Source organism: Lactuca saligna, chromosome 9, assembly GCF_052625555.1.
Source record: "Lactuca saligna cultivar CGN05327 chromosome 9, ASM5262555v1, whole genome shotgun sequence".
Classification (NCBI taxonomy): Eukaryota; Viridiplantae; Streptophyta; class Magnoliopsida; order Asterales; family Asteraceae; genus Lactuca; species Lactuca saligna.
The window spans coordinates 34321355-34334434 of NC_136425.1; the positions used below are offsets into that span (position 1 = coordinate 34321355).

General features: G+C 31.6%; 1 protein-coding gene across 1 annotated transcript; it reads left to right on the plus strand.

Moving 5' to 3' along the window:
- The first annotated feature begins 9852 nt into the window (after positions 1-9852).
- On the plus strand, positions 9853-10389 carry LOC145017350 (uncharacterized). The gene has a single exon (XM_078975396.1). It carries the CDS (start codon positions 9937-9939, stop codon positions 10186-10188), a length of 252 nt encoding a protein of 83 aa, XP_078831522.1. The 5' UTR covers positions 9853-9936; the 3' UTR covers positions 10189-10389.
- Positions 10390-13080: the final 2691 nt, after the last annotated feature.

Consider the following 13080-nt stretch of genomic DNA (forward strand, 5'->3'; position numbering starts at 1 on the left):
TTAGACAGTGAAGGAGCGGTGGTATCCGGGGGTCACGGTGGCTAGGAGGCTACAACGGATAGAAGGGAGATGAGGTGAGGGTGGCTGCTGGAGGACTCCTGATGATGGCGGATGCCTTCTTGAGTTAGGGTTAGGGTTACCGGGTGACGGGTCTTATATACCCCGATCCCATATACAATTATTCCATAATGACATATTTGATCCCTCCTTCCCATTTTCATTCAAAATTAATCCATATTTTACCCTTTTAGCCCTCACCATTCTAAATTCCTTTCAAATCAGGCCCAATGATCAAACTTTAGTCATGTTAACATTTTAGTCCCTCTTCCTCTAATTCTTTTCAACTTAAGTCCCAAAATTTACACTTTAATCCCCGACTCCAAAAAATCTTTTCAATTTAAATCCCGAATTTATACATAACCCCCAAAACTGACTCCTTGCTACACTATTTCGCATTTAGGGCTATTATTCTTTTATAAATCTTTATATATTTATTTATCCACTAAACGGGGTGTTAAAAAGATCCTAACCGTATATAATTTTCAAAACATACACCAATCAGTTACCAATACCAATAATCATTCTCATTCTAGCATGGCATCCAATATCTCCAAGGCTACAAGCATCACATATCATGCCAATCTGTCGTTAGCTACGCAACAATAGCATGCAAGTCTACCAGATCATACAACATATAAAGGCATCTCTCCTATCCCTAACTAGCATGTGATTTTCAGATTCATAAATCAAATCATAACAGATAACATATATGAGTATTTTGGGGAAACTTACTTGAGCTCGACTAATTGCATGCACCACACCCTTTCTTGTCTTAGAAAACTTTTTACCTTGAAAATAATTTTCTTTTTGAAAACTTTACAGATTCTCAGTTTGAGTTCAGACACACCAGAAAGTATGTTTGAATCCCTCAAACCAAGGCTCTGATACCAACTTGTAACGACCCAAAAAATCAAGGGTAAAAATTTTATTTTTATTATAGTCAAACACAATTGTTACATAATCCAACCATTCAAAAACATTGCTTTATCAGAGTTACTTCCCAAAATCACATAATGCGAAAAACAAGGGTGTGTGCATTGCGATCAAGTCGAGCCCTTCCTTTCAAATCCAATGATACCTGAAACCATAAACAAAACTATAAGCACGAAGCTTAGTAAGTTCCCCAAAGCATACCCCACATAATCCCACATAACCACATAATCCATATCAGCTATAACAACTACATAAACCATATCAATCACATAAGCCATGTATATAAACATATAAGGAAGCCATGGAAACCCTCCAGGGTCTTACACCTAGTGCCACTAAAACCCTCACGTGGTCTTAACTAACTGCCATGGGAACCCCCACATGGTCTTCCTGCCATGGGAACCCCACATGGTCTTCCTGTCGTGGGAGCCCCCATATGGTCTTTACAATCAAGAGATGACATACAAACTACACAAGCAAATATACTATAATGCCATGGAAATCCTCCAAGGTCTTACATATAAGTGCCTCGGGAACCCCCGAGGTCTTTCATGCGAGTATCACAAATAACTAACATATCACATATCCCATAACCAACTAATCATAACTCATAGCAATAATGGATCGGCCTCGATTTCTTAGATCCACTGATATGGTGAGGTGACTCACCTCAAACGCAGAAGCTTCTCGAATGAAATCCTTAGTTGTTGCCCTATCCACTTCCCGAGCCGTCAATACCAATTAATATACACAATTAGCAATTGGGTTCCGTGCTACAATCCTTAATCCATACAAGGGGTAAAATAACCATTCTACCCCTAGCCCAGTATTATCCAAAACTAAGGCCCAAGCCCAAAACAAAATCCCAACACTATGATGTCCATAAATTCATCAATGGCCCAATTTTCCAAATTGGGCCCCAACTCTTTACGGGCCTTACTATAATCTCATAATCTCCTTCATTAGAGTTGGTTTACTTCAAGCACTCCTTGGAACTAATTTTGCCAAAGTCGAAGGTAAAAGTCAAAGTCACAGTTAAGGTCGATAATCCATGTTGACCTCAACTTGTTGAGTGCATCTAACAACTCGCCGAGTTGCCTGAGTAGTCCATCAACTCGCCAAGTTACCTGAGTAACTCGTCGAGTTCCCTAATGTCTAGAAAACTGAAAACTCATGTAGACCAAAAACCCTAATCTTTCACCTAAACCACTCAGAATCTCAGAAACGGGTAAACCTGACCCGAATCGTCGAGTCGGCTAAGCCACTCGTCGAGTCCCTTCATTCCTTTTTGTGTTTAGTCCTTTCCAGTGGAATCCAAGGCTCCAAATCATAGATCTAATCCCTTATGGTGTAGTTACCACGTAAAGCTCCAAACTTTACGTGCATGCAAGGCCTCACAAGGCTAAAACACTCAATCAAGGCTTTTCTAAGGACTTAGAGCATGAAGGAGGGCCAAGACTTGATAAAGTTGGCAACTGTAAGTCCCCAAAGGCCCTGAGATGTCCAGATCTAAAGCCATATCTTCATTTCATGCTCAAAACTAGGGATGAGCATGGGTCACTTTGGGTCGTTTTTTGGATAAAACCAAACTAAATCGTAGAAAGTCGGTTTTTCAGTTTTTAAACCCATATAGGTTCAGTTTTTGCATGGGTCAGTTTTTCGGTTTTCCGAGTTGGGTTTATGGGTTTTCAGTTTTAAACCGTGGGTTTATGAGCTCCTTTTTTTTCTAGTTTTTGGGTTCAACCCTAGTGAAAATACGTTGCGATAAATAGTATTATATCTACTTTAAATATACTAAAATAAAAAGTACGAATTATAGTATTATAAAAACATAAAAGTGTTCAAAAGATCAAAGTTTAACATCATTAACAGTTTGTTGAAAATAAACATAAAGTATTAAAAAGATAATGTCTAAAGTCCATAACTAAAAGTTTAAATCATAATATAAATAATATATACGTGGGTTGGTTCGGTTTTTATGGGTAGTTTTATACATCAAAACCGAAACAAACCATTATTTTTCGGTTTTTGTAAAATTCAAACCTAAACCGTCGGTTGTTGTTTTGGTTTCGGTTTTTCGGTTTCGGTTATGTCGGTTTTTTTCGATTTTTCGGTTTTTGGTTAGGTTTTTGTTCATCCCTACTCAAAACCAAGAATGGTACCAAACTAGGCTAATAATAGCCATAAACTCTCATAAAAGAATATCTAAGCAATGGATGGTCAAGGTTTCGACTTTTACCTTAAAATGGTTGCCGCAGCAGGGTAAACCCTGGATCTTCAGCCTCTCCCTTCAGCTATGCCCCAACCACTTCAAGCTTCTCCACATAAACACCAAAGAGGCACTCGTTAAGCCTTCACACACTCAGAATGGGAGATGAGACACGATTTAGGGTTTCTATGGACAAAGGGAGCGATAAGGGAGGCTACAAGTGAGGCTGAAAGCCTTTAAATAGGATACAAACCCTGAAAATTAGGGTTTTCCTTTCTAGTGTCTACTCGTCGAGTTGGGGCCTTCCAAATCATCGAGTAGATTTGAAGTCCCGCATCCTCATAAATGATCTCTACTCGACGAGTTGGAGCTGCCCAACTCGCCGAGTCCTACTGTCCTAGCCCAAAAGTCCAAAAATGCTGAAAACTGAATAACACGTAAACCAAGTGTTACAATAATCAATGATTTCCCTATGTTAGTGGAACCCGATTGTAGGGGTGTCAATTTATAACACGACACGACAAAAATACACGAAACAAAACGAAATCGGGACGAAATCAAAATTCGAATTCGTGTTCGTGTCGTGTTCGTGTCAAGATTAAAAAACACGATGTCGTTTCGTGTCGTGTTCGTGCTCATAAATCGATACGAAATTGACACGCTTAAGCATATGGTTGTCGTGTTTTTCGTGTTTGCCGTTTTTGTTGTGTTATATATCTTTAAGTATGAATGCAATACACTAATAGTTATGTAATATTATCTTTGTCGTGTCGTGTCGTGTCGTATTGTCGTGTTTTAATTGGTTCGTTTTCGTGTTAATGAAAAAAAACATGACATCGTATCGTGTCGTGTTCGTATCATCCAAAACCTTGTCGTGTCGTGTCGTGTCAGACAAAAACACGAAACGACTGCCCGATTTGACAGCCCTACCCAATTGAGAGTTTGAAGAAGACATTTTGCAAAGATAGAGTTAAAAGAGTTAAAGAGGAGTTTTGAAGGTTTGAAAGTTTTAAAAGTGGTATGAATTTGTTTGAGTTGTTGGTATTTATTTAGAAAAAAATTGGTAAAAGTTGAATTTTATGGTTAGAAATTAAAACGGTCATAAAAGTAATAACTAGAAAAGAATAAATAAGAGACACAAGTAACAAGTTTTTGTTGTGTAGGTAGACAAAACTCGGCATGAAAAGCTCATGGTGCGGTGTTTGTTGAGTCAATTTAGACTATGTTTGATATACTAGCTGAAAAGATGGTTGTTAAATAAAAAGTTAGCTGATAAAAAATAACGTCCGGTAAAACTAACTGAAAAACTAGTTGATATATATATATAAAGACAGTTTAAATAAATATGTTTCTATAATTAATTAATGGGTATATTTGAAAAAAAAAAAAAAAAAAAAAAAAAAAAAAAACTCCCTAAAAGCTAGCCTAACTAGCTTTTTAAAAAGCTAGTTTATAATCTACTTGTTGTCTTACCAAACATAACAACATAAAAAAACTCGAAAAATAAGTTTACTTGTAACTGTGACGAGTTAAACATAGTCTTAACATTGCCAAGCTCATTCCTCCGGTCTTACATAGAAAAGGTGAAATGTATGTCTATAATATGATAAAAAAAAAATATGGCCAGATGCCTTATTTATCCATTCTAATCGGATTGAAGGGTGTATTCCTGATGATCTTACACAACACTCGTCTCATGGTCATAAATCATGAAATACAATAATCAGTAGAACATATGTGGGTTTGATCTTAAAACGAAATAAAACGAGTTTTTGTAGAGACCCCTTTTGCTAATACATCATGCATTGTCAAGCCAATTAAGTAGTATTGTTTATGTTTAAGAAAAAATATAATTTATAAGTTTGATTAATGTGGAGTGGATCCCACTAAGCATGTGAAGAGCAATCGAGGAATATGGGCGAAGTTTGGACAAGTAGGACCCAACACTATCATCACACTTCACACCTCATGATGCTTAGCGTGAACAACGAAACCAAAAGAAAACTTTTTTTTTTTTTTTTTTTTTTTCATTTTCTCCCAAACATAACACATGCCTCCTTAGCCTTCCTTTTACTAATATTTCACACCACAAATTAAATATTCTCTTATCTCCTGTTTTTTCTATTTTTATTGGGTAAATGATACAAAAAAACATTTTTTTACACAAAAATTCGATTTTGATACCGTATTTTTTTATATCAATTTTAACACTGTGTTTTTCAATTTGTTACAATTCTGATCACTTAACCGGTTAACCAAGTTACATGTTGACGTGACATGATGACGTGGCATGCTGACATGATATGTTGGCGTGTCAAAATTGATTTTTTTTTTTCCACAAAAAACATTAAGTTTTCATTTTTTTCGATTTTGACACTAAGTTTAATTTTTTATTTCAATTTTGATACTATGTTTTTTTTTGTTCCAATCGAACACCATTTATCGAATTTTGTTCAATTTTGTCTATTTTCCATTTGATACCGTATAAATATATTTTTTTCTATTACATTTTAAACCGTATAAACATATATTTTTTTCTTTTAAAAAACAACATTTTTATTTAGATACAAAGTGTTTTTTTTCTTACATTCAAAGAATTAGTTATATCATGAGAATCAAACTAACCATAAGCTTCTAATAAGATGTAAAAATTTGATGGGTTGCAAACTTGATATCAGATTTTTGATCGACTACACGTCTCCAAACCTTCAAACACATTTTAAAGTTGCATATTTAATATAAAATACAATTTTTATATAACTAATAGATATTTATACATAAAAATATGGTTTGAGTGTAAAAAAAAATGTGTTTATACAAAACTATGGTTTTTAAATGAAAAAAAACATATTTATACGGTTTAAATGTATTAAAAAAATATTTATACTGTTTCAAATAGAAAATTATCAACATTGAACAAAATTGGAAAAAAAATGATGTTCGATTTGGAACAAAAAAACATAGTGTCAAAGTTGAAATAAAAAATTAAACTTAGTGTCAAAATCGAAAAAAAAAAAATGAAAACTTAGTGTTTTTTGTGAGAAAAAAAAATCAATTTTTACATGTCAGCATATCATGTCAGCATGCCACGTCATCAAAACTGACACGTAATCATGCCACGTCAGCATGCAACCTGGTTAACCGGTCAAGTGGTCAGAATTGTAATAAATTGGAAAACACAGTGTCAAAATTGACACAAAAAAAAGACGATATCAAAATCGAATTTCTGTGTAAAAAAAATATTTTTTTGTATCATTTACCTATTTTTATTCTATACAATTAATTGATAACATATCTTATATTAGTATACTAAAATATTATTAAATAAATATTAAATATTACACATGTTACTATTTAATTGGATAAAATAATTTGTAGGAACAAAAAGTAAAAATATATTTAATTTCTCCAATTTCACACCGTCACTACATAGTATGATTTGGTTCCGACTAAATCCAAACCGAAAAGAGAAATGTTTTGGATTCAGAAGGATTATTATATTTTGTTTATTTGTTTTGGATTATGATTCTAATTGTTTTGGATTATGATTCTTTTGCTTTTTGTGGGTGTTTTTGTTTTCCGTTACCTATGATATTTCAATAAAACACGTAATTTATTAAAAACAATATGTTGAATTGAAATGGAAATAGTAAAAAGATATGAATTATTTAATCTGTCAACCTCAATGACCATATAAAATACTTGTGTCATATAACAAGTATAAACTTCCAAAATTTGAGAAATAACCACGAATTTCAAAAATTACAATTTTCAAATTTTACAAAAATATTCTTGTTTTTATTTTATAAAATTTTGGTTCGAAATTTTCAAACTATATATGCATTTTCCAACCTACTAAAAAAAATGAAATCTTGAATTTTTTTTTCAAGAGAAAGAAATTTTGAACAGATTTTTGTCAGAAAATACAATTTCGAAAATTTTATATTTTCAAAATTCATTGTTAATCAAAAATTCCGAAAATATGTAGTTATTATCTTTGAAAAGTTTTTTAATATGGTCATTCGGCCAATAATTCTTTAATATAGTTATTTAGGTACAATAATTATTCATGTGTGTAAAAAGAGTCTATAACCTCTATAAATAGGGTTTTTGGATAACATAAAGCCATTGGACATGTTTTAATAAACTTAAATATAAGGATGATAAAGTTAATACCTCAATTAAGTAATGTTTTTAGTCCATAAAAATTGGTACAAGTTGATATACAAAAGATCTAAAGCGTTTAGGCAAAATACAATGACTTAATAGGAAAATATACATCTTTTAGGTTGCATGCATTATGCACAAGGACCATGTGTGTTGTATAGGGCATAAGAGCACACATACCATGTTGGTATGTCCAATTATGTTATATTTTTGCAACTTTTGCGTTTGAGAGTCGAATTCGCTTCATATCACCTCCATTAATCCTTATATGATGAATCTAGGTTAGAAAATAGGTTATCTAACCTAGAATATGGTACAACGTGGTAAGGTATTTTGGTATTTTAGTAACCTATGTTTGAACCAAATAGGTGGTGATTGAAAGGGTGTCAAGCTTAGAAAAATGATTTGTTACATTGTTAACCTTTTTAGGCCAGGTTACCAGAAAGTACATGTCCATATTGATTTCTTGTTTTGGAGTTTTGTATGTTATTACATGCTAAATGTGTTTGAGCTGTTAAAATTATATAATATTTTCCTTTTGTATTGATTTCTTGTTTTGGAGTTTTGTATGTTATTACATGCTAAATGTGTTCACTATACATATTATTTATGCATTGCATGCAGATCTCTTTTGGAAAGTATGTCACTTATTTGACATATTGTTGATTTCAAATCATTTTTTGGCATCTTTCTAGTACATACATTTAGGATGAGTGATTGTGGGGGTCCCTCCTTATATCCATATGGGATTTGACAATCAGGTGTTGATATAGCGGCGTGTAAGTATATATCTAGATAATCCTCACATTGCACGAGTATAGCAAATAATCCTCATGTTGTACGAGTGTGGCTTGCTAACCCTTGTGTAGTGCATATATGATGGTTCACATGTTCCTAACTTTATAATTATTAGGCCAATAAGGGTATATGAGCGCAATTCCTATGTATGTGGTGTGAAGCGATCATAGTTGTATGATGCATCCATGTTTACCTACTACCTATTATTATGAGTTTGGACAAATGAGATTGATACTGGTTAGGAATAGATAGTAGATGGTTCCTTGAACACCCTTTTTGATGTTTATTGTTATTGCAAATCTTTGCTAACCTTTGTTTAGTACTTTTGAGAAATATTCACATCAATAGTAACCTACACTTTCGTTTGGAATGTTTAATGATTCCAATTGATTTTGGGGGTTCGACACAAGTGTGATCATTGTTATCATCACCCGATTCAAAATGAGTAAATATCAGTTATTCTCACTAGGTATTATGTTGTCTAACTTATTCTGATATGTGTTTAGTGTAAATAAATATGGAGCCCAAAATTGTCTCTCCAAAAGAGTTCTTGTGGAGAGAATGGAGACTCCAAGATATATATATATATATATATATATATATATATATATATATATATATATATATATATATATATATATATATATATAGTGGGATACACTAACACTCCTCCTCAGAGTCGGAGGCTCAATGAGGATAAATAGGGATGTGCTAAACCATGGGGGTGCAAGACGTCAGCTCTGATACCATGTAAATATATGTAGAGCCCAAGATTATCTCTCAAAAAGAGTCCTTGTGGAGAGAAGAGAGACTTCAACATATATAGTCATTTATAAGACCGTATTGATCTGGGATACATTAACACTTAGAGTAAAGACCTTATGGATTATGATAGAACTTATGTGATTATCTTGAACTATGCTATGATCTTGTATTATTACATCCTCTCTAATTTTGAACTTCTAAATCTATTTTGAACTATGAGGATGTATAATTTCCACAATTAAAAACTATGAAAGTATTTTGGTTAAAATGAAATGATTTAAATGTTATTGTAAACTATCATAGCGATGGATGATTCGTTACAAAGACAAGACAGTCAAATATATGGTTTAACTAGTCAAATTATATCAAATTATTTTGCATCATAATAAAACCACCTTTTATAATGATAATTTAAAAAAAAATGATATTAACCTACGCTAAAAAGAAGCGAAAACTCATTTATTTATGTATTAAGACTATCATATCTACTTAACCCATATTAGCCAATCAATATACAATGTATACCAAATATATCATTACAATAACAAATTGACAAAAACAGCTAATTAATCAATTGTTTTTCATGATTTATTATAGTTAATTTTTAACTGAAATTAAATAAATGCAAGTTTAGTTAGAGGCGACACTATTTCGACTCATACAGTTATTCCACGTTTCAGGATTTTTAATTTCTTTGCCTATTCTTGAGTAAAAAGTCACCCATTTTATGTGGAAAATGGTCGACCTTTTCTTTGATTATATTGGAGAAAACATTAACTATAAAAAAGAAACGGATTAAAAATCGTTCACAATCTTTAAAAATTTAGATGAATGAAAAACAAAAATTATTTTAATAAATACAACTTTATAATCATATTTACAACATTTAAAGATAAAGTTAGTCTCGTTTTGTCTACCTATAAGTCTATAACTCATAACTTTGTGGGTAGCTTCCATGTGAAGATAAAAAGGAGCAGAAACAAGGAAGAGAAACACCAATAGCCATGGAAAAGAGCAGATCATTTCCAGAATATTCATCATCTTCACACACAAAAACAACTGGCTCTTCAGGATTCAAAGATCAATCAAGATCATACGCATTCAATGGTCCGATTACTAAAGATGGAGAGACAAAGAGGAAGAAGAGGATTGCAGAGTATAACATGTTCACCACCGGAAGTAAGTTGAAATCAACGGTCAGAGATAGCTTCAAATGGATCAAGAACAAGTTCACAGATGTTCGTTATGGTATCTAAATTTCTTCATCAATTGTAAATCTTGCTTTCTTGTGTGTGTGTGTGTGTGTGTTTTGTATCAGATTCCATGAAATTGTTGTTTGGTATTAAACCGTGTCTTATTTAACGAGCATCGTTTATTAATCCAGTTGGAATCTATATAGTATCTGTTATGTACTCTCCAGTTTCCACTAATTAATAAGAGATATGTATATTTTCTTATTTACTGTTTTCTTTTAAATAAAATCGTATATTACTTTCTACACATTCACATGGTAACCACATGTGTGTATATATATACATGTACTTTTATTTTTATTTTTATTTTTTTGGAACGGCATATACATACATGTATATGATCATGGATTCATAATATGGTTCCAGCTTGCAAGCTTATAAGGTGATAAAGTTTTTGCATCTTTAATTGTTGATTTCATGTTTCGACAATCTTAACAACTCTCAAAAAGTGTTAGCAGTTTCATCATATGAACAATTCCAGCAATGAATGAAATCAAATCAAATAGCATGTGCTTATATATGTACATTAATCTAAAATCAAATGAAAAATATTGCATGATTTATATTAAATAGGTAGATAATAATTAAGTATATACTGCAACTTAAGTTTTATTATAATTTTACCTTATTTAACAAGTCCAAAAACTAAAATTAAATAAATTATTAACTTAATCTTAAGTTAAACTTTTTTGTCATTCTATATAAAAAGAGTCTTTTCAATAGGTTTGTCGGTATATCTCCCATATCATTGACTTGGTGTTTGTGTAAATATATTCGTTTAGATGGATCGGTTCGATTCAATCCGATCCAATCAAGTGAATCAAAATTGATTTTGATTTTCAAAACTTGGATTTGAAGGTACAAATTAAACTTAAATCCAATTAGAACCAACCAAATTTGATTGGTTTTTACAATTCGGTTTTCAAAAGACCAATTTGTTTAACAATTAATCAACATATAAAAATAAATTGCGAAGTTGTGAATTAAAATTTATGAGCAAGTATGTGTGTGTGTGTGTGTGTATATATATATATATATATATATATATATATATATATATACATATCATGGATTAATCGAGATTAATCATGGTTCTAAAAAGCGCATCACGTGCTATGGCCCGAAGCGTGGTGTAGCCGTTACGAAAACGTCCAAGACAGGTTTGTGAAGCGTGGCGCCCAAATAACATGTCAATGCGCGAGTTTTTTTCAAGGTGCAGGTTTTTTTTATCAGATCTAAAATAAATGAGTTTTTGTTCATTTTTTTCTATTAGATATTAATATAACACTTCTAAAAACTTCATATATTTAATAAAATTCAATAATTATATGATTTATATCTTTTAATATATATAATATAGTTACACCTTAAAAAATGTAATCGCTCGTCAAGGTTTGTCATGATTTAACTTTTACCTTACCGCCAAGTCATACTTTACGTTATTTACAACATTGGGATTAATCGTGGATTAATCGTTTGTCGTCCTCCAATTGTCGATGATTAGGGTATTAATCGAAACTTTATGATTAATCGGGTTTGGCGGGATTGATCGGTCAACAAAAGCAAAAAAAAAAAGAAAAAAGTCAAAAAAAAAAAAAAGAAATTCATAAAATCAACTCTTTTTTTACTCCAAAATTTTCAAATTTTCAAAATTTCAAATATTACACAAAAATGTTCATATTTTTGTATTTTCAAAATTTCAAAGTACAAATTTTCTTATTTTTTTAATTTTGAAGTACCTGTTTTTTTTTTTTTTATTAAGATACATTAATATTTAATTAATTTTAATATTTTATTAATAATCTATGGTCCCCGATTAATCCCCGCTAAGATCGGTTAATCCCTTAACACCAGTCGACCGTCGAATTACCGTCAAACGATTTTTACAACCTTGATATATATATATATATATATATATATATATATATATATATATATATATATATATGTTTTATTGGAATACTTTCTAATCTATTTTAAAATACTTAGAGAATTAATAAATATTCAAAACAATGGCATAAATGTTCTTAATTGTAATGCCCACAAAATCGGGCTAAGTATGTAAAATATAATATAAGTTTCGTATTAAGAAAAATAGGGAAAAATCAACTGAATCGTCCGTAAATCGTAAAAATGAGCGTGTCAAAACACACACACAGACACACCCACACACACACACACACACACACACACACACACACACACACACACACACACACATATATATATATATATATATATATATATATATATATATATATATATATATTGAAAGTATACATTGATGTGATTCCGAAAATAAAAATTTCGTATATATCCGAGTTCATACGAAAGAGATATGCATTTTATTAGATATAAAAATCAATCTTGTAATTAAAAATTATTAACGTCAAAATGTATGAAGAGATTGGTTAAATTTTGGGTAAAGTCGCCAAAATGAAAGTCGTGGTAATATAGGAATTTTGGTAAAATGAAAACCAAAATTGGAGTGCGTACAAGGGAGTTATGACTTTTGCAAAATTATTAAATCATATAAAAATAATGGCTAAAAATAAAGTTAGAATTAGCCGATGGAGCCTAAAGGAAAGTTATTGTACTCGTTGAGAGCTATGAGTGAAAAAAAATAAATAAAAAAAAAACGTAAAAAACGGAACCCGTATGAAAAAGTTACAAAATTTATAAAATATGCATTTTGGGCCCCTGTGCGGTGTGTGACGCGCCCTTCTAGAAGGTGAAAACGTGTATCACGAAGAGTCTGGCATTTGGCATAAAGTAGTTGGGGAGACATCACCTTAAAATGTGTGACGTGCACGGTGCACCCCTTTTGCATGTCATGCACCCCAAAAATGCTTATAAATAGTTACATTATGTTAATCCATTTCTCTACACCCCTTT

Coding starts and splice junctions, on each gene's coding strand:
- LOC145017350 (XM_078975396.1), top strand. CDS start 9,937: ATGGAAAAGAGCAGATCATTTCCAGAATATTCATCATCTTCACACACA.